This window comes from Orycteropus afer, unplaced genomic scaffold (assembly GCF_000298275.1).
Source record: "Orycteropus afer afer isolate SDZICR_OR568_19922 unplaced genomic scaffold, OryAfe1.0 scaffold00218, whole genome shotgun sequence".
In the NCBI taxonomy this organism is placed as follows: domain Eukaryota; kingdom Metazoa; phylum Chordata; class Mammalia; order Tubulidentata; family Orycteropodidae; genus Orycteropus; species Orycteropus afer.
The window spans coordinates 2,196,647-2,220,114 of record NW_006921805.1 but is presented as its reverse complement, the minus strand read 5'-3'; the positions used below and the strand labels follow the sequence as shown (position 1 = coordinate 2,220,114).

The window sequence follows — 23,468 nt, the reverse complement described above, 5'->3', positions numbered from 1 at the left end:
TTTTTTTTTTTTTTTTTTGTAGACCCAGATAACAGAATCTCAGAGCAGCATTTGCTAGAGGTTGCTTTTAGGTATCCAGTCAGCTCTGCACAACCTCCCTGCCCTGGTGATAGTCCAGGCTCCACAATGAACACCTCCGACAGGCAACTCACCACTCTGAACTAACTGACCCCTCCACTACTGGACAGATTTTTTTTTTAATTAAAAAAACCAAAAACCAAACCCACGTAACAGAGTTCAGTATTATACATATGTTTTTAGCTGCCATCAAGTCACTGAATCCTGGAGGTCCCCTGCACAACAAAACAAAATGCCCATTACTGGCTACAGATCAGACCACTGTGATCCACAGGGTTTTCACTGGATGAGGTCTGGAAACAGATCACAAGGTCTTTCTCCCTAGTCAGTCTTAGTCTGGATACCCCACTGAAACTTGTTCTGCATCAAAGCAATATGTAAGCTTCTAATGACAGACTGGTGGCTGTGCATGACATGCACTGGCTGGGAACCAAACCTGAGTCTCCTGCATGGAAAGTGAGAATTCTACCACTGAGCCACCACTGCCCTCATGTTATGCATATAGTATAAACCAGACCAAACTCACTGCCCTCGAGTCAGACCCGACTCATAGCGACCCCTTCTTGGGTTGCCGAAGCAGTATCACTATGGAAGGAGATTGCCCAACCTTCCTTCCCAGGAGGGGCTGGTGGGTTTGAACCACCAGCCTTCTGGTTAGCAGTCAAATGCCTCAGGCATTATGCCACCTGAGCTCCTTGGATATAGTACAGATATCAAATAAATATCAAATTCAAAGGGTTAGAATTAAGTTTGAAACTCCCTGATGCTTATAATGGCCATGCACAGTTCCCTCTGGTTTACATGACTATTTACAACTTTCCTTCAATCTCTGAATGCAAAAGGTATGTAGAAATCTACTTATAACTTCTCTACATATTAGAAGAAATTTCTGGTCTGAAAATAGTGGGGGAAAGCAGAGATGATGTATGTAATTAGCTTATTGATTTGACCCACAATGAGTGACTTAGGTAAGCTAATGACGTAGATAAGATACTAGAATGGTAGAGGGCCAGAGTAGGTCTGGAAGCCTCTTGGTAACATGGACACAGGCTCCTTCCTTGGTCTGCCATCTCTGTGGTCTTACCACTCTCCATGTGGGCGAGTGGCACACCAATGCCACATGTGCATATCAGCTAGTGGGAAGGGGAAGGAAGGGAGAAAAAGCAGACCCCTTCTTAAGGCCTTAGGGATTGAATTATATACCCCCTCCCCCAATATGTGTAGAAATCCTAACCCCTATACCTGCAAATAGGAGCTCTGGTGGTGTAGTGGTTAAGGCATTTGTTTGCTAACCAAAAGGTCGGTGGTTTGAACCCAGCAGCCACTCCTCAGAAGAAAGATGAGGCAGTCTGCTTCAGTTAAGATTTACAGTCTTAGAAACTCAATGGGGTCACTATGAGTCAGAATTGACTTGATGGCCGTGAGTTTAGTTTGTTTTTTCATACCTGTGAATGTAACCTCACATAATGTGATCACCCTCCAAAATGCAATCTAAAGTAATATAAATGATCACGCAGTTGAATTCATACCAGTATAGGATGGTTCCTACACCTAATCACTTCTCAGTTATATAGAGAACAGTGTAGATACAGAGATACATGCACCACAAGGGAAGACAAATGCCACACAATGATTGCTAAGGAACCAAGGAACTCCTGGGATTACCTAGGGGGAAGGAATAGACACAGTTGAGAGTCTGATGTGGATATTTAGCCTCCATAACTGTCAGAAAATATATTTCTGTTCTTAAAAGCCAACCACTTGTGGTATTTCTGTTATAGCAGAACTAAGAAAATAAGACACAGAATCACCTAAAAGTTTCACACATTACTTCCTCTCATGTCCCATTAGCAAGAACTCAGTCTTATGGTACACTGAGCAGTAGAATGGCTAGGAAACATAGATTAGCTCAGTGCCGATAAACCAAAAAACCAAACTCACTGCCAGCAACTTGATTCTGACTCACAGTGACCCCCCCCCCCATTGGGTTTCCAAGGCTGTAAATCTTTACAGAAGTAGATCTTCCCATCTTCCTTTTGCAGAGTGGCTGGTAGGTTTGAACCGCTGACCTTCTGGTTAGCAGCGAAATGCCTTATCCACTATGTCACCAGAGGTCCATATCGGGTGCCATACAGGCCTGAGTGAAAATTCTATTACCAAAGAAGAAAAAGAATATTGGAGACATCAAGTGGTTCCCACCATTGGTGCTGAAACTATTCAGATAGCCCAGAATGCATGATTTTCAGGCTAGTGTCTGATGTTGGGTTCTTAAGAATTTAAAGTAAGATAAAGTAAGATAAAGCCACTTGGGTTTATATGGCATTCCCTAAAACCTCCTAGAGTTAACAGAGAGAATGGATCCTTCCTCTTGCTCCCCTACACCTTTGCCTGCCTCTCTCTTTAGCATTTATTCTGCTTTATATGATACTTAGCATTGTATAGTTTGTCTTTACCAACAGACTCTGTTTCTTGAAGGCAGTAGGGATGTCCTGTTTATCTAGGTATTCTTTGCCTTTCTTGCTCTTCAACCTTTAGCACCAAGCATTGTAAGTGTTAAGGACACTCAAATATTTGATGTAAGAACAAAAGGCTGAGATTTAGTTTGGGCAAAGGCTGAGAAAAGTATACAGGCTAATACTGTATAAAAATCCTCTCTTTGCTGCCCATACTGTCTGTACTCAGCTAGTAGAGGAGCTCAGTGCTACTTAAAGTGTGGTCCATGGACCAGCAGCATCGGCATTACCTGGAAACTTAATTAGAAAAACATATTCTCAGGCCCTACCTAGGCCTAATGTATCAAGACTGTTGGGAATTTCCAAGGAGCACACATTTCCAGCTACATAAGAAACCTCTATTTTGAATTCACAACCTACATGATCCTGAGACCAGAAGAACTAGATGGTATCCAGCTACTACTGCCATCCACTCAAAAAGGGATCAATATTGGAGATTCAGCATAGAGTGGGAGAAAAATGTGGAACAAAATTAAAAAAAAAAAAAAAAAAGGTCAGGCTTACTGGTCTGATAGAAACTAGTGAAACCCTGGAAACTATGAAACCGAGTCATCCTTCAGGCCTGGTACTGAACTCATTCTTGTAGTTTAACTTCCAGCCAAACAACAGACAGACCTATGAGCTGAACAATTACATGAGGGAGGTGTATTCCTTAGAACAATCAACCATGGGAGATCAGAATGGCATCATTTGCATAGGGAGAAATCTCAGAAGGCAGGAATGCATAGGAAAGCAGGAAACAGGGAAAAGGTAACACAGGGAGGAAGTGGGAAGAGAGTTGTTATATCGTGGGGATTACAATCAATGTCAAGAGATAAAATGTGTATGAACTGTTAATAGAAAATGAATTGTAGCCACTGTGTCAATTCAGCACGTTGAGGGTCTTCCCTTTTTTCACTGACTTTACCATCGGATATCTTTCTCCAGGGAGCTCTGGTAGCACAGTGCCTAAGGCACCTGACTGCTAACCAGAAGGCTGGCGGTTCAAACCCACCAGCCACTCCTCAGAAGGAAGGTTGGGCAATCCTACTTCCGTAGTGATACTGCCTCGGAAACCCAAGGAGGGGTCGCTATGAGTCGGGGCTGACTCGATGGCAAATAACAACAACAACAACATCTTTCTCCAGGGACTGATCCCTTCTAACAACATGAACAAAGCAGGTGAGATGAAGTCTGGTCATTCTTGCTTCTAAGGAGCATTGTGGCTGCACTTCTTCCAGGACAGATTTGTTCACTCTTCTGGCAGTCCACAGTACTTTTGGCATTCTTCCCCAATAAAACAATTCAAAGGCATCAACTCTTCTTTGGTCTTCCTCATTCACTGTCTAGCTTTCACATGCATATGAGGCAACTGAAAATACCATGGCTTAGGGTTAAGCACACTTTAGTCTTCAAAGTGACATCTTCACTTCTTACCACTTTAAAGAGTTCTTTTGCAGTAAATTTGACCAGTGTAATAAGACATCTGATTTCTTGACTGCTGCTTCCATGGGTATTGACTGTGGATCCAAGTAAAATGAAAGCCCTGACAACTTCAATCTTTTCTCTATTTATCATGATGTTGCTTATTGGTCCAATTTTAAGGAGTTTTTGTTTTCTTTATGTTGAGGTGTACTCTATACTGAAGAGTGTAGTCTGTGATCTTCATCAGTAAGTGCATCAACTCTTCTTCACTTTCAGCAAGCCAGGTTATGTCATCTGTGTATCACAGGTTGTTAATGGGTCTTCCTACAGCACTGATGCTGCATTCTTGTTCATGTAGTCCAGCTTGTTGGATTATTTGCTTAGCATACAGAATAAATATGGTGAAAGGACACATCACTGATGCACACCCTTCCTGATTTTAAACCATGCAGTTATCTTTTTCTGTTAGAACGACAGCCTCTTGGTCTATGTACAGGTTCTTCATGAGCACAATTAAGTATTCTGTAATTCCCATTTTTCACATTATCTATAATTTATGATCCACACAGTTGAATGACTTGGCATAGTCAATTAAACACAGGTAAACATCTTTTTGGTATTCTGAGCCTTCATCTAAGACCTATAGGACATCAGCAATGATAAATTTGTTCCACGTCTTCTTCTAAATCTAGATTGAATTTCTGGCAGTTCCCTGTCAATGAACTGCTGCAATCATTTTTTCTGAATCATCTTCAGCAAAATTTATGTGTGTTATTAATGATATTGTTCGATAATTTCCACATTCTGTTGGGTCACCTTTCTTTGGAATGGGCACAAACATGGATCTCTTCCAGTTGGTTGGCCAGGTAAGTGTCTTCCAAATTTCTTGGCATGAACTGTACTGACTAGAGGCCAGCCAGTCAGAGGAAGTTGTTCAGGACCCAACTTGTCCTTCAAATTAAGTCACTTAGGAAATATGAGGACTGAATGGATCCCAGTCACAATCACAGCTCCATCAAATGACAGCAGGGGCTTACTTCTGCACATTCAGGTGATATGGCCTGAGGCAGAGCCAACGGAGGGGGCTCATTTTATGTCTCTCAGCCCTAACCTGAGGTAATAAGTCATGTGCTTTGTTTGGGAATCATCTTATGTGGGAGGACCTTATGGAAAGAATTGGACTCTTCAGAGATGCCATAAAAGACCACCAAGGCATAACATCCAGCCTAGCATTTCTTGTTCAATATGGCACAGTGAAAATGGTCACTTTCAAGGTTAAGAGAAATGAGTGTCTGTGTATACTGACTTTAGGGTTGACAGCTGCAGTTGGCATCAGCGGCCTGCATCTGATTCCTGGCTATCAAATATCCTCTCAGTGCCTCAGTTTTTTCATCTGCAAAATGGAAATAATACATTCCTTCTTTGCAGAGTTATTGTGAAGATTAAATGAAATGATGTATAAAAAAGGACCCAACATGTTACCTGGCACAAAGTAGGACTTAATAAATGCTAGCTTCTATTAACAGTAAAAGGGGGCTCATAGGGCTTACAATGTGGTCAATGGTGATGAACTACAGGTGATCAAGTCTCCCAGAATGCATTTGGGTAGGCCCTGGTACTTGGTGCTATAAAGAGGGCAAATTTTATTGTTTTAAAATTTCAGCTCAAATCAGATTTGTCACAAACCACATCCAAGACTCTCTGGGCAAACAGTATTATAACAGTTGGAGCCCAGGAGCTCAGAGGTGCTAGCGAGAACTAGTTGTGTTTTCTGCTTCATATTAAAGACAGCTAGCTATAGGTAACTTTGTACCTGCATTCTTCCTAGATACATGAAGGTAATGGCATGTTGTTAAAACAGGTTCTAGTGCAATGCTCATGCCTTATCAACTGAGGGGCTGCACACAAAATTATGAAACTCTGCTTTTTGCGGTGTCCTATGGGTGGTCTCAGTCAAGTTCACAGGGGACTAATATGAAGTCCACTGATCCCTTACCTGCAATCTTAGATTCCCAAATGCTCTGAAAAACAAAAGTAAAGTCAAAACTCATTTGGAAGCAAAAGCTGACCTGACATGGGGGTGATGTAGACTCTATTATCTTTCTTAGCAGGAAAATTCACATGATCTTATAGAAACATTAAGGTGTTTGATTCCAGACTTAGAGGGAGGTGCTAAATAATGCTGAAATGTACCAAATTAATTCAATATTCCTGTAAAATCTGAGAAAACATTCTTAATTCCAAACATATTTGGTCCAAGGATTTTGGGTAAGGGGATGTGAACCTATACCTATCTTTAAACCCAAACTATAGGCACATAAGAATCACCTGGAAAGCTTGTAAAAATAGAGATTCTCAGGATTTTTCTGGGAGTTTCTGATTCAGCAAGTCTGGGGTGAGGCCTAAGATCCTGTATTCGTAACAAGTTCTGAGACGATGCTGATACTATAGTGCAGGGACCACACTTTGAGTACCGAAATCTTAGGAGGCCCACACTTAGGCACAGGAGCCTACCACCTGCCTCAGCACAATGTCCTGGGTCAGCCTGATCCTTGCTATGCTCCTGAGAGCAGGCATCTGAAGTCCCCACTATGTTCTATAATAGTTTCTACTGGACAATAAGTAATAGATATGATAGGAACTCTGGTAACATAGTGCCTAAGGCACTTGACTGCTAACCAGAAGGCTGGAGGTTCAAACCCACCAGCCACTCCTCGGAAGGAAGGTTGGTCAACCTACTTCCGTAGTAATACTGTCTCAGAAACCCAAGGAGGGGTTGCTATGAGTTGGGTCTGACTTGATGGCAAACAACAACAACATGTTTAGTCTGAGGTGGTTGTTGTTAAATACAGAAAGTTTCTCCAGTCCTGACTCTGGATATTCAGTTAATACTGTTTATCCAACTGACAAATGCTTTGAGAGGTTGCAAAGGTGCTCTTCAGATGGAATAGTAAATACAAACCCCAACCAGAAGTCAGACACGTTTGATCTTTAGCATCTGTCAGCACCAAATGAAAATTTTTAAAAATTTGGCAGTAAACATTTAAAAAGTGGGAGAGTTCATACAAAAACCTAGATTTACAGATTCTCTTAGGGGAAAAACCTCACAAAGTAACAAGTGGAAGACCTAGCAATCCTAGGACCACATTCACAGCTTATTTACTTTGTGAAGTGTAAAATAATTCTCAAGCTGTTTAATATGCTAAGAAAGTGCATCTGGGTGGTAAGAATTCAAAAGCACGCTCAGTTTACTCATTTGTTTGACCTGTCTGGGCCTTTCACACAGGTGAGTGTGCAACCCTGACTCGGAGGCCTTGCTGGAGGAGATAAATGATTAAACAATTCTGAAGGGACTTAAAAAAAGTTCAGGTTCCCCGACTTCTGGCTGGGCTTCTTACTGCACCAGCAGAGGAGCACCTGAAGCAGGATGAAATCAGAAAAAACACTGGACAGGCATTGGGAGACAAGGACTCCTGCTGGGTGTAAGTCTATGCAAAACCACACAATTCGAAATCTCGGTTTTCTTTTCTATAAAATGGGGACATATCTCCTCATGATAAATTCCAATAATGCAAATCAAAGCACTGTAAAAACCAGGGAACGCCAGAAGGGAGAGCTGTTAATTTGCATTTTTTTTTTCTTGTTAATTTGCTTTTAAGTACCATTGAAGGCAACGCTTAAGAAAATCGTTAATGTAATAAATTCATGAGGGAGTTTTAGGCTTTGAAAAAAGAGGCTATTCACCCACTCCTCACTTATTGACATGCTTAGTTCCAACCAGGTGGCTAAGTGAAAATCACCATTAGGCGAAAATGAAAGATGATCATATCATATCACAAAATGGATGATGACTACATCTTGGCAGCATTATATAAGTGCCAAATTATATCATTACATAACTGCCAAATCACTGAGAATCGTGACCCCACCAACTGACACATAACCTTAGCCATCACAGCCAGCATCACTTTCACCTCAGCCCTTGATGTTCATTATTGTCAGAAGTATGTCATTAATGCACAAAATAGTTGGACAGTAGATTTTTTTACTGAAAGAGATCTAGCTGCTAACCAAAAGGTCAGTGATTTGATCCCACCAGCTGCTCTGCAGGAGAAAGATGAGGCAGTCTGTTTCTGTAAAGATTTACAGCTTTGGAAACCCTATAGGGCAGTTCTACTTTGTGTTACAGGGTCACTATGAGTCGGAATCAACTTGATGGCAGTGGGTGGTGATGTGGTAGATTTCTTGCATTGTTGTGAATGTAAAATGTCAGATAACAAGATAGTCCATAAGTGAAGAGTAGGTGTGTATGATCTAGACCAGAATTCATCAAACTATAGCCCACAGGCCAAATCTGGTCCTCTGTGTGCTTTAGTAAATAAAGCTTTACTGGACCACAGCCATATACATTCATTTAGAAATTGTTTATGGATTATTTCATGCTACAAGTAGAACTGAATAGTTGTGACAGAAATTGTATAGCCAGTAAAGCCAAGAATATTTACTATCTGGCCCTTTGCAGAGAAAATTTGCAACCCTTGATCTAGGCTGACTAAGTAGAAATTGAGAGTCATGCAGAAGTAGAAATAAAGGTACTATTCATTACTGAATCCTAATGATTCGTTCCCCTATTGCACTGTCCTAGTTCTTTTTCTTTCTAGTTCATAGGTATGTTCTTTAAGATTTACTTTAAGACTCATCTTCCCCGAAACAGCCTTCCATAAATGCCCCCCAATTCACTTTGCTTACTCTCTTATCCTATCATCTCATAGGAGCTCTGGTAGCGTAGTGCCTAAGACATTTGAATGCTAACCAGAAGGCTGGTACTTCAAACCCACCAGCCACTCCTCAGAAGGAAGATTGGGCAATCTACTTCCATTGTGAAACTGCCTTGGAAACCCAAGGAGGGGTTGCCATGGACTCAATGGCAGTGAATAGATAGATAGTCTCATAGTTACTAATATTTCAAGGTATTAACTTTTTCTTTTAAGGCACTCTGGTGGCTTAGTGGTTTAAGCATTCAGCTTCTGATCAAAAGGTTGGCAGTTAGAACCCACCAACTGTGCTGTGGGAGAGAGATGAAGCAATCTGCTTCCATAAAGATTTATAGGCTTAGAAGTCCTGTGTGGCAGTTCTACGCTATTCTCTACGGTTGCTATGAGTCAGAATTGACTGGATGGTAGTAGGTTTGGTTTTGGTTTAACTTTTTATTATTATTTATTTAATTGTGATTTGAGTAAAAGTTTACAGGGCAAATTCATTTTCCAGACAGAAGTTCACATACATTTTGTTTCATGACGTTGACTGCAATCCCCATAATGTAACAGCTCTCTTCCCACTTCATCCCTATGATTCCCTTTTCCCTGTGTCCTTCTTTCCTATGCATTCCTGCCCTCTGTGCAAATACTGCCCTTCTGATCTCCTATGATTGATTGTTCTAAGGCTGTACCTAAGGGTGTAAATGTTCATCTTATATGCTTGTCTATTGTTTGGCTGCATGCAGCCATTTAACATGCAACAATTGGTCTCTCCTTATCTGGTGCAAAGAATGAAGAAAACAAAAGGTGCTTGGAATCAATTAGTCCATGAGAGTAGTAGACCAGGTGAGTCTCAGGCTACATGACCCTGAGACCAGAAGAACTAGATGGTGACTACCTACCACTGTCAATCACTTGGAAAAGGATCAGTACAGGAGATCTGAATAGAGTAGGAGAAAAATGTTGAACAAAACTCAAAATCATAAAAAAGACCAGGCTTACTGGTCTGATAGAGATTGGTGAAACCCTGAGACTATGAGACTATTTTCCCTAGTAACCTTTTGGGCCTGGAATTGAACTCATTCCTGTGGCTTCCAGCCAAACAATACACAGGCATATATATATGAATCTAACATCCACATGAGTTTTTCCTTCCTAATGCCCACCAAGGAAGCAGAGCACTCATTCCAACCAGGCTGCATCTGCTGCCTTAGACATTTATTGGCACTTCATTTGGAATTATTTTCAGAACTTGTGACACAGTCTGGAGGACCTTAATGGAGAATCCTCATTTTTGGATTTGAAGAAATAGCCAAAATCATTTAATCTACTTTGTGAAATAAAATGAGACTTGTGTTCTTGTGGAGCATAACTTAGCTCATTCTCTGTGAATTTCACTTAAGACATGTTGTTCTATTTTCAAGATGAAGCTAAACATCATCTCTTCTCTACAAGATTTCCCAGTCATCCTACAGCGAGGCGGTAATTTCCATCATACTTTGTACATACCTCTGTTTTAGCACACATTATAACCAAAAGAATCAAACCAGTTGCTGTTGAGTCAATTCTAACTCATGGTGTCAGAATAGAACTGTGCTTCATAGGATTTTCAATGGCTAGTGTGGTGGTTAAGTTTGGGTGTCAACTTGGCTGGACCTGGTTGAATGGCTGGACAGCTGAATGTAGTTATATTCCCCACGGTGGAATCTACTGGAGCAGCTGAGTAGAGTAGTTGCCTTAGGGATATAGCCTGCTTCCTGTATATAAAGAGAAGCCTTGGGGAACAGTCTCTAGCTTATGGCATGCTTGAACCCTGCAAGTAGTTGAGTCGTTTTTCAGCAGCCTGCCATGCTCTGCTGATCTTGGGACTTCTAATGGACTTGAATTAATGGCCTGGTGTGTGGTTTGGTAATATTGGGACTGTGCCTTATTACTTGTCAACCACAGGTTTGCCAGCCTCAGCAGCCAACAGCTGAGTGAAGAAAAGCCTCCAGCTTCAGCGGGCTGGGAGCAGGAGGCACAGCTGAAGCCCAAGGTTGAGGGGCTTTCACCCAGCCCCTAGAGCCCGGCGCTATGAACTTGGACTTACAGCCTCTAACTTGTAAGAATAAACTCCTGTTTGTTAAGGCCATCCCATTTGTGGTATCTTCTACTAGAGTGGCACTAGGTAACTGAAACAGCTAGCTTTTTCAGAAATAGGTCACTGAGTTTCCTTTCTTCTGAGGTGCCTATGGATGGACTTGAACCTCCAACCTTTCAGTTAGCAGCTGAGTGCATTCACTATTTACCCCACCCAGGGACTCCAGCATACATCATAGGGTACTACTGTACTTACACATTTTAGTATCCATTAGTCCTAGACAATGCATTAATCTTTGTTTATCTCAAGTCAGCACAGTACCTGAAGCCAGGGCAAGAATCCAGTCACCCTTGATTATTCTTGCTTCTGGATGTGAGGACACCTATTTGTTCTAACAGCACTTGTCATTTTTCATTCTAACTCTGTACACAGAATGTACCACAACATCAAAGTACTCTTAAGTCCAAAGGGTTAAGGCCATGGTTCTAGGAGGGGTTTGAAAGAAGGAAGATCTACTGAGGCTGATGCCCTCACACCCGTTTCCAGGTTGCCATCAGTTAACAAGAGTCTGCATAAGAGAACTGAGCTCCCCTTGATTTGGTCTTTAAAGAACTGGTTGACTATTCTCCCTGGAAGGAATTTCTGGAACTTGTAACAAACCTAGTTACATACTCAGATGCAAAACACTCAAGAGGTTATTGGATAATATTATGATTATCTGGGTTGGGTTCTTCATTGCTTGGCCCACCTCTGTTGGCTGAGACACAATCTAGAGTTGACTAGTGAAGGGCTAAATGGCATCCTATCTAGTGAGCAACGGAGAAGAACACCCATGGGCTTCCTTACCACTGTCGTCCAGGGCACTTGGGGAATCCTGGTGTAGGTCATTGTTATGTAGATGATGAGGAAGAATACAGTGAGGACCCAGTAAAATACAGCTACAAACATGACCCAGCCAAATGCAGGGACACGGAAGTACTCTGTTCCAGCAATAAGTGTCCATACTAGCAGTCCCAGAACCTGTAAAATAGTAGACATAGAGAAAAAGAAAAGGAAAGTGAAGGACAAAGAGAAAGAAAGAAAAGAGAGAGAGAGAGAGAGAGAGAGAGAGAGAGAGATAAAAGAGCAAAGGACAGAGAGGAAAAAAAAATTATACAGAGGGTCAATTATAAATTTCATGCATATATACAAACACCCATCATTTAAGAATACAATGATGGTTATAAACTTATGTGCCTACAAATGACAAGGTAAGATAAATAAACTTAGCTGGCAGAGCAGGGACCACTGCAAATAAGGAAACCTATGTCTTACTGTAAGGGGGCAGCCTCTATTCAGCTTCAGGAAATTATTGCTAAATTGTGGGCTGGTTTTGTGAGATCTTTCTTTTTTATTTTTCCTAGAGAGCACAGAAACTCAAATTTGTACATGATAATCTCGATTTTTAAATGTTAGCAATAATTAAGAGTTTTAAAACACCTCACAGGGAAAAACAACACACACCACGGCTTATATTTGCTCACAGGCTGATACTTGTCAAGGGAACAAGACTGCAGGTCCACTCAGAGGTGGTTCCTGGGACTGACCTGCTCTCAAGAAATGAACCTTTAAAAATCCTTGCCTGTTAGCGCTGCCCTCTTCACAGATGGCAAATAGGGTGAGACCCAAGAGAACTTTCGAAGGGAAAACCAGCAAGGGCCCAGGCCAGACAGGGTCACCAAATATTCCACTCTAAGTCACACATTTATCCCAGCAACTCTCCCAACTCTTCACTGCTGATGAGTGAGACCAAATGCAAAGCCAAACCAATGTCATCAATTGACTAAATAAATAAAGACTGCCAAACAATAATGTAAAAAGAGAAACCAATCTAAATGGTTGATGTCTTTAGTCCTCTTGAACAAAGGAAGGCATAACAAGTTGTACATCTTCCATTCCAGGGACTTCTAGAAACCAGGAGGGCTTTATTTGTAAGTCATGAAAAAGTTGGTATCTGAACTACATGCAAAGGAGAAAGCATCAGGAGTTTAGGGATGCAGATCCTGACCAGTTATTCCATTTGTGCTTTAGCTTTCCTTGCAGTTAGCGAGAACAAATAGTAGTCATTTTAATCGCAAAGCTAGGAAGACAGATTTCACTCACTTATTTAATACTTGAGTACCTACACTATGCCAGGCTTCCTGATATGAGGCCTCAGGGATAGAGTGGGAGACAAATTGAACAGACTTTATTCATACATAATTTAGTAGGGGAGAAATATCTAATTACAGTTGTGAAAAATGGTCTGAAAGAAGATAAAGGATGCTATACTAGGAGGACCTGACCTTGTTGATGGAGTCCCTGGGTGGTGCAAACAGTGCAGATTGGTAATGCACTTGGCAGACAACCAAAAGGTTAGAGGTTCAAGTCTACTCAGAGGTTCCTTGGAAGAAAGTCCTGGTGATGTACTTACAAAACTCAGCCACTGAAACTCTAGGGAGCACAGCTCTACTCTGACATACATGGTAAGTTGGAATCAACTTAATGGCAACTGTTTTTTTCTTAACCTGGATGGTAGGAACAGGTAAGGCCATGGTGAAGAATGACATTTAAGCAGGATCTGAAGATTGTGTAAGAACTGGTGAGCATTCTAAGCAGAGAGCACAGCATGGGCAAGGGTCTGGAGGTGGGGAGGACTCTGCTGCCTGTTAGAAGGGGTAGCAAGTGAGGACATTGGTGCATGATGTTAGAAAGGCTGGTTACAGTCAGAGTACATGGGTGGAGGAGGCCTAAGGAATCTGTAGTTTATCTTAAGGGTAGTGGGGAGAGTTTTACGCAAGGGGATGATACAATCTGGTTAAATTTTTATAGGAGCTCTCTGGCTATATAAGGAAAGTCGATATGAGGAGCAGTAAAGGGTGGGTATGAGGAGGCACGTTCAGAGACTACTGTGATCATCCAAATGGGAGAAGAGGGGGAAGATGATGTATTCAAGACTAATATAGTGATAGCAAATACTGAGAAATAAATGAATTCAAAACAAATTTCAGAAGTAGAGAAGGCTTTAACAGATTATATACAGAGTAGGAAGATAACGTGTAATGACCCCAGGTTTCTGGAAAGATCTATTTAAAGAAATTATTACAAAAAACAAACTAGTTGCCATCAAGTTGATTCTGATTTATGTTGACCCCATGTGTGTCAGAGTAGAACTGTGCTCCACAGGGTTTTCAATGGCTAATCTTTGGTAAGTGGATTGACAGGCCTTTCTTCCAAGGCACCTCTGGGTAGACTCAAACTGCCAATCTTTTAGTTAGCAGCCAACTGATTAACTATTTGCATCACCTAGGGACTCATGAGGGTGTCATTTACTCAGTTGAAATGATTGAAAATGGGCAGGTTAAGGAGGTGGGATGTGGTTCATGAGCTCAGTTTTCAACCTACCCAGTCTGAGGTAGCCAGGAACCTCCAGACAGAGATTAGAAGTGGATGCTGCAGTGAGAAGAGTTTAGGCCCCTCTAAAGAAGGAATACTTGCTGTGAGGATCTTTAAGCCCTCAAACAGGTTTCCAAGAGACATTTTAAACTGCTTTCTGAGAGGAGTCCATTTCTCTGTAATGGTTTGTATGCCTGTGGCAGGGAGGCAGGTAACAAGACTCTAAATGTTGTTGGTTTACCCTCTTTAGAAGTGAGAAGCTGACATTCTTTTATCTGCTTGATATTGTGTATGAATTCCAAAGAAAAGATGCTTAATGGAGATGTATCTTTGTGCTTACATCTGTGGCAACAACATTACTCGAAAGTGAAGGTGCACAAAACGGGATGTAATTCCTGAAAGTGTTACTAAGCCTCACACTAATGGAGTTTTTTGGCCCGAATTCCCCATAACTGACAGGTAATCTATACAAGTGTACTTGACATTAAATTGGATCAGTAAGACTGGTAATAGAAGTAATCGGGCTCAGCAGACTCTGAAACAACATCGCAGGCTTCTTGATTCAAAGTGAAAGGGCCACAGGGGCCCTTGGTGGATGACTCACACAGGAAACCTAGCAGTTGAGTGAAGAGGCAGCGTACACGTGTCTGTGGTATCTGTCTCTCTGTGGGAGTGCAAGGTTTAAGAATTCTGGCATAGGCTTGCATCCAACCTGTTTAGTTCAACTAACAGCTCTTGGCTCTGAATGCAAAACGTTTTTCATTATTAAAAGAAGTGGAGTCCACTGTCTAGAGCTGCTTTGTCTAATGGGTTAGCAGCAGTCATCTTTTATACACATAACAGTATCATTAACTGAGCCATCTCCAAGAGCAGGAATACTTGATCCACAACCTTACCAGTGAACACAGAAAAAGAATGCCCCTGTCAAGGAAAGAATTGTTCTACCAATAAATTTCCTAGGTAATTGAAACTTATCCAGAAGCAAACCTTTTATCTCCTGCTATAACCCATACTGATGAGTATCACTCTACAAAAGCTATTCACTTCCTGCGTTTGTGTGTGTGTATAACAAATCCTAGGCTTTCTTTGCATAGACTAAAAACATGTTATTTAGTTCCTTTCCCTCATAAGCATTTCTTTAAATTAAAAACAATTTTTTTTTGTTAGAATGATAAAGCTAAAACTTTTGAAAAATTCATAAGTGATATTGACAACAGCAACTCAAAAGATTAGGTAGGAACCTGAGGGGACAGTGAGTTTATATTGATGAGGGAGGAACAACTCAGAAAAGGAGGGTGAGAATGGTTGCACAACTCCCAGAACGTAATCAACAGCACTGAATTGTGCACATAGAAACTGCTGAAATGGCGTATGCTTTGCTGGGTATATTCTCAACAACAACAAAATAAGTAAAATTTAGGGAAGAAAATGATAAATGTAGGTAAAAAATTAACAGAGAAGTATATAAAGAATGCACAACTCTGATCCCTAACCACTAGTCCTAAATTTTTAAGAGAAATCAATACTACCAATTTTGTATCTATATTTCCTTGCATTTATATATATATCTATATATCTGGTGTGTGTGTGTGTGTGTGTGTGTATATATATATATATATATATATATATATATATATATATATATCAGCCACTCCTCGGAAGGAAGATGGGGCAATCTACTTCTGTAGTGATACTGCCTCAGAAACCCAAGGAGGGGATGCTATGAGTCAGGTTCGACTCGACGGCACATAACAACAACAACAACATATAGACAGATAGGTAGGTAGGTAGGTAGGTAGATAGATCACTCCGTACACATTGCTGATAAGTTGCTTTTTTTTAGTCAGCAATACTTTGGAGGACATCCTTCCATACCAATCCATGCAGATCTATGCCAATTTTAATGGTTACTTAGCTCTCCATAATGCATGGAATTAGTCTCCCACTGATAGAACTTTAGGCTGCCTCCTTTTCGTTTGTGAAAAAGCGACCTGAGAATATTCTTTTATAACTTTTTATTGTGATTTGGGTGAAAGTTGACAGAGCAAATTGGTTTTCCATTCAACAATTCAAAGTTACTTTTTTTGTGATATTAATTGTAATCCCTACAGTGTAACAGCACTCTTCCCACTTCCTCCCTATTTCCAATTGTCCTTCTCTCCTGCCCCTTCCTGCCTTCTGAGTTGTTTTTGGGCAAATGCTGTCCTTATGATCTCTGTGGTTGATTGTTCTAAGGGGAATGTACCTCCCTGCTGTTGTTTGCCTTATAAGCCCATAGTTTGTCTGAAAGTTGATCCATGGGGAGTGAGTTTAGTTCCAGGCTTGAAGGGTGTCTAAGGCCACAATCTTGGGAGTTCCACCATTATCTACCGGAGCAATAGGCTTAGTCTTCTTTACGATTTTGAGCTTTGTTCCACATTTTTCTCACACTCTGTCCAAGACTTTCTATTGCAATCCCTCTTAGAGCAGTCAGTAGTGGTAACCGGGCAGTCTCATTCTTCTAGTCTCAGGGTTGTGAAGGCTGAAGTCTGTGTGGTCCATTAGTCATTTGGAGTAATTATTTCCATGTGTCTTTGATTTTCTTCACTCTTTTTTGCCCCAGATGGGATGAGACCAATAGCTGCACCTTAGATGGCCACTCATAAGCTTTTAAGACTCTAGTCATTACTCACCAAAGTAGGATATGGAATATTGTCTTTGTGGACTATGTTATGCCAATTGACCTTGATGTCCCCCGAGACTATAGCCTTAAGTCCCCAGGCACAGTGACTTATTTCCTTAAGGTATCTGACCATGGCTAAGTTATTATAACATTGTTCCCCGTATGCTATATTATATACGTGGATATATTTGTAGCACATAATAGCCGCAGTCAAAGTTATATATATTCATGGTGAGAATACGCTTATATATCTGAGCATGCCTGACTTCCAGGATAGATCCCCAGAAGCAGAATTTCCAGAGTAGAGGTACTGTCAAATGCTTTCCAAAACTCTGTATGAATTTACACTCTCACCAATGTATGCATATTCTTCTCTTGATCCCTCACCAGACTATGATTTATGTTTTGGTTTCAACTTCATGGAGTCTTTTTTTTTTTTTTGCAGTGTTCTCTCCCCTCCCAGTCCTGGTAACCAACAAAGAATATTTCCTTCCATATATAAATCTTTCTTTGACTTTTTACAATAATGAACTACACAATATTTTTCCTTCTTGATTTCATGATTGATTTATTTCACTCAACATAATGTCCTCCAAGTTCATTCACACATTATGCGGTGTTGTGCAGATTCTACACTATTCTCCCTAGTGTAGTATATACTGAAAGCAGACTACACCCTGAAGGTAACTCCCCTTCAACTACTTAGCTGCTCACTTCAGATTCTACTATGGAGATAATTATAATTTCATAACAGGGAATAACTACATCCAGCTGCCAAGCCACTCAAAACCATGGCCCAGCCAAGTTGACATATAACTACCACAGCCTTCCTCTGCCCTCTGTGTGTACATCCCTCACACATGTACATCTCCTTTATTCTAATATCCTATGGACTAGTACGTGGGGGGGGGGCGTGTAAATGATTAAATGCTTGACTACTCACTGAAAGATTGGCAATTTGAACCTACCCAAAGGTGAGTCAGAAAAAAGGCCTGGCAATCTGTTACCAAAAGGTCACAGCCTGAGAAACTGTATGAAGTAGTTTTATTCTGGACACATGGGGTTACTCTCAGTTCAAACTGACTCACCAGTAACTAACAACAATGATTAAAAAAAAGAGAAAGATGTCCTAGATTTTTATAATTGTACTGAAAGATAGAGTAAGTTTGTGAGTGAGGCCCAGTCCTATCGAGTCAAGCCCATGAATAGCTCTTCTGGTGCACAGAGGGATCATCTCACTGATGTTAAAAAGAATCTCATTTATTCAAATATTTACAAGCATCTACTAAGATCCAGAAGGAGCTCTGGTGGCGGAGCTCCTAAGGCATTTGACTGCTAACCAGAAGGTTGGTGGTTCAAACCCACCAGCCACTCCACTGAAGGAAGACTGGGCAATCTACTTCCATAAAGATTTACTGCCTCAGAAACCCAAAGGGGGTCACTAACAGTCGGAATTAACTCAATGGCTGTGAGTTTGTTGTTCTTTTTTTTTTCTTTTTTGGTACTAAGAGCCAGGAACTGTTAGGGGCAGGATGTGCTACATTGTTACAACATGAAGGTTGGCCAATTTCTGACTTTACCCTTTATTGGAAAGAGCATCATTACTGCAGGTGACTTTTGATGATTGACTAGGCTACCCCATGAGCAATGTACCAGCTTTTCCTAGCTAGGGTTGGCCAGGAGAGTAGAATTGTTCCAGGTGTAAGCTCAGCACATCTCTGAAATAGGTCATTGGACTTTAAATTATTTACCATGTAAATTCCTTACAATGAAGTGGTAGTGGAAATCACTATTGTGGATTTACTCTTATATACCCTGCTAGGACAGAAACATACAATAGTAATTACTATGCCTGGATGATCTTCTCCTGAGACATGTTTAATACAGCACACACGTGACAACATTAATTCATTCAGAATCTCATTGATTTCTAACTGCAGGTACCATGGTAGGGTTAAACCAGACATGGTCTCCATCCCCCAGGAAGGTACATTAGTATTTAACTATAAATTGAGATACATCTTATGAAAGGAAACGAAGGTGATATGAGAGTGTAAAAGACAAGGAACTGACCAAGTCTGGATGGCCCAGGAATGCTTTCGAGAGAGTTTGAGACATAAATAGAGTAACAGCAGTTCTTGTTGTTAGCTGCCATTGAGTCAGTTCCGACTCAGGTGCCCTCATGTGTAACAGAATGAAACATGACCCATCCTGCACCACCCTCATGATTGTTGGTGTGCGTGTGCCCATTGTTGGGCTATTGTGTGAAGCCACCTTATTGAGGGTTTCCCTTGTTTCTGTTGACCCTCTACTTTGTCAAACATGATGTTCTTTTCTAGCAATTGGTTTTTCCTAATGGTATATCCAAAGTAAGTGAGTCTCTGCTTCTAAGACTGATTTGTTCATTCTTTTCGTAGTCCATAGTAACACCATGACAATACCACAGTCCAAATGCATCAATTCTTTTACCTCCCTTTTCAACTATCCAACTTTTACAAGCATATAAGATAATGGAAAAGAGCATGATTTGGGTCAAGCACACCTTAAGGTGGTGGAGGGAATGCAAAGGCTGTGAAACAGGCACCCCATCTTGTGACATGAGTCTCATAAAGACCAGAGAGCAGCCCAGTTACAGATAAAGCAAACCTGTGGCTGAGAGGCTGATACCAATCTCCATGGAAGGCACCTTTTCTCAAAGTCAAGACTCATTCCATAGTGGTTTGAGGGTCAAATAATATTAGTGCTGAAATTGATAAACCTATTGTTTTAGAGACTGAGAAACTGAGTTAAGAGAGGCTCAGAAGATAATCAGAAACAACTAGTTTAGAGTCACAGAGCTAGTTAGTGGTGGGGGCTCAGTGTACAACGGTGAGTGAGGCTTGAGGTCCTTGTATCTGAGGAATTTACCATCTAGGATGAGAAACTCTAGTTCTTTCTTTTACCAGGGGTCGATAAACTACAGCCTACAGTCCTTATGCCTTCCCCCCCACCCCAAAGCTAGTATGTGACAAAAACAGGATTGGGCTTCATGCCAAGATCTAGTGTGGACCATGCTCTCTTTATTGATGCTAATTTTTGAACAAACTCCAAATGCCAGGAGCTCTAGACTCAAAATGAATCAAGGCACTCTCATCTCTAGGTGTGGTGGTGGTGTTATGTGCCATCCAGTCGGACGACTCATAGCGACCCCTCCTTGGGTCTCCGAGGCAGTATCACTACAGAAGTAGATTGCCCAACCTTCCTTCTGAGGAGTGGCTGGTGGATTGGAATCACCAGCCTTCTGGTTAGCAGTCAAGTGCCTTAGCCATTATGCCACCAGAGCTCCCATCTCTAGGTGTAAGAGGGCCAAAAAACAAGTCTTGCCTTCACGAGTAGAGATGGTGAACAAATACAATACACTCCGGGGGTTTTTAGACCATGGGAACAGAGATCAGAGGAAAATGAACCAAAGCGAACCTACCACCATCCTGCGCCACTAGCTCCACCCACCACATCCATCCTGCCCATAGCGCACTGTGCCTGTTTTGTACAGCCCAGGAACACAGCTGTACTCTTTTATTTATGTATTATTTATGGCTGTTTTTGAGCTACAACAGCAGAGTAGGCAAAACATTTACTATCTGACCCTTTACAGTAAAAATTTGCTGATTCCTGTTCTTTGCCATTACATGAATGTATACACACACACACAGGTATATATATACCTAGGAATCCTCCGGTGGCGCAAAAGGGTAAGTGCTCTACTACTAGCCTAAAAGTTGGTTCGAACCCAACCTGAGGCACCTCAGAAAACAGGGCTGTGGATCTGCTTCTGAAAGGTCACAGCCTTGAAAACCCTATGAAGCAGTTCTACTACACACACGGGGTTGCTGTGAGTCAGAATCGACTAGGTGGCAGCCGACAACAGTAACAACACACATATACACATGTACTCATATGTTTGTTCCTTGCATTTTTCAAATAAGTCAGGTTATTAACACATGGAGCCAGAGAAGATAATTGGACAGGTGAGGCTGTCCTTCCGTGAACCATCAAGCTAACAGCTGCCTCTATCTGCTGAATATTTTCCTTACGGAGTTCACAGGATCTTTAAGCCAGCCAGCCATCTCTGTTCCTCTTCCAGGCTAGTAGTAGCTCTTCTGTTCAGCAAGCATGGTTACTTTTTCCATTTACCCACTAGAGGGAGTCCAAACACTGTTTATGATAGATTACGGAGTTAATGCCAGAGTGCTTGCTGTTCAATGAAGAGAAAAGAGAGTTTACCATCTGTCTGGATTAGGCCCTTTCTTAAACAAAAAATCCCAAAGAGGAGGCTGGACATGGAAGAAGAAACTCGACTCTCGCCCATTAGAACCAGACGTTGCCTGGGGAACAGATCTGACAAGAAATATAGTCAGCTGGCTAAGATAAGGATGAATTAACAGAAAAACTTTGGAGGGCACATTTAATTACAAGTTCCTAGCCTTCTTTTTCTGCCCCTGCAAAGTTTTTATTGACATGTGTTTAATCCCCTATAAGAGGGACTGTGAAACACTGACCAGTGTAGCAAAAGGGCCTCCAACCTTGTCACTTTCTCCAAGCACCTGGTCTTTTTGGGACTCTGCTTCCCAGTATGGGATATGGGGAGGATGTGGTCAGATCTGCAGTTCTCAAGTGTGAGTAGGGGGCCGGTGCCTGGGACGAGCCTATCAGAATCATTTGGGAGGATTTCAAACCTTTTGGTCTCCTTCCCACCTTTAAACACACCATCAGGGTGGGTGTCTCCCTCTGGTCCTCCCTAACACCTTCTCAAGTACCACTGTAGGAGCGCCATGGGTGCTCCAAGGTAGAACAAAGGCTGAGATCTAGGTGTCATTCATTTGTGACTTAACCTTGCTCTTGCTTAGGATCCTAGTCTGACAATGTATGGTCAATTAAAGATCTACACTGAGGCAATACCACAGGACTTGGATATTCCCAGGAGGCAAAGGGAGGGAAATGCATATTGAGCTAACCATGTGTGGCGATTTTAAAATATGTATACAAATTCTTTGTCATTCCTCCCTTCAAAAGATAGAATCAATTCCCCTCCTCTTAAAGGCAGGCTAAACTTAAAGAACAGAAGGTGGTGGAACATGATACTATGACTTGGGAGGCTAGATCATAAAAAGGATATAGCTTCCCCTTGGCTGTTATTGATCATGGATCACCTGATCTGGGGGAAACGAGGGGCCATGTTGTGAAGACACTGAAGCAGTCCTGTGAAGAGGCACATGTGGAGAACTGAGGCCTCCCACCAATAGCCAGCATCAACTTGTCAGCCATACAAGTAAAGCACCTTGCAAGTATATCCTCCAGTCTCAGTCAAGCTTTGAATGACTGAGGCATTGGCAGATATCTGACTGAGCTTCATGAAAACACCTGAGCCAAAACTACCTAGCCAAGTTGATCTTGAATTCCTGACCCACAAAAATTGTGAAGAAAAAAAAAAAACCAGACCCATTGCCATCGAGTCGAGTCCAACTCATAGTGACCTCTGTTAGTTTCCAAGGCAACATCTTTATAGATGTAGATTGCCTCATCTTCCTCCTAGAGAGCAGCTGGTAGGTTTGAATCACCAACCTTCTGGCTAACAGCCAAATTCCTTACCCATTGCACCACCAGAGCTCCTTATAGAAATTGTGAGTGATAATAAATGGTAATACTATTTGAAGCTACTATGTGCTGGGGGTAAATAATTACACAGCAAGAGATAACTAATACACTAAGTTCTATCCAATTTTAGCTTGTATACAAGAGGGAGTATCATAGAAAGGACAGCTGTTGTTATGTGCCATCAAGTCGGATCCGACTCATAGCGACCCCTCCTTGGGTTTCCGAGGTGGTATGACTATGGAATCAGATTGCCCAACCTCCCTTCCGAGGAGTGGCTGGTGCATTTGAATCGCCAGCCTTCTGGTTAGCAGTCAAGTGCCTTAGGCACTATGCTACCAGAGTCCTAGAAAGGACAGGAGACCCAGGTTTGTCACTAGCACTCTGTGTACTCACGGGTAATTTATTTCCCCTCTGAGCTTCAGTGTGTACCTCCATAAGGTGAGCAGAGCAGCATCTAGGTGGTTGCAAGGTCTGAAGGTGTTTTGCGACCTGCAAAGAGCTGGGCAAACAGCAGTGATTATTGCTCTCATGTTTTTTTTTTTTTTTTGTCCCCTCCAGAAAACATGACTTCATGCTTGGCATGCCTGGCATCTTGGCAGTAAGGGTCCCAGAATACTTAGCCAGTGAAGAAACGGTGGCCTGTGCCCATAATTAGAACCACTAAGCAGAACCTCTAAAGCAGGAATTGGCAAGCTTTCCTGTAAAGGGCCAACCAATAAATATTTTAGGCTGTGGGGGCCATGTGGTCTCTGTCACAACTACTCAGCTTGCCATTTCAACAGGAAAGCAGCCCTGGGCAGTATGTAAATGAGTGGGAGTAACTATGGTCCAATTTTTTTTTTCCCCAAAATTATGCAGCAGGATGGATTTGGTTGGAGGGCTACAATTTCCTAACCCCTATTCTAGAGTTTAGGGGTTAGCAAGTT

General features: G+C 41.7%; 1 protein-coding gene across 1 annotated transcript in view; it reads right to left on the bottom strand.

Moving 5' to 3' along the window:
* The window catches only part of CMTM8 (CKLF like MARVEL transmembrane domain containing 8), a 163,033-nt gene that overhangs the window by 6,594 nt on the left and 132,971 nt on the right, over nt 1–23,468 (bottom strand). Inside the window, exon 2 of the mRNA XM_007948634.2 lies at nt 11,679–11,852. Within this exon, the coding sequence (XP_007946825.1) occupies nt 11,679–11,852 (174 nt within the window). The remainder of the gene's footprint in view (nt 1–11,678; nt 11,853–23,468) is intronic.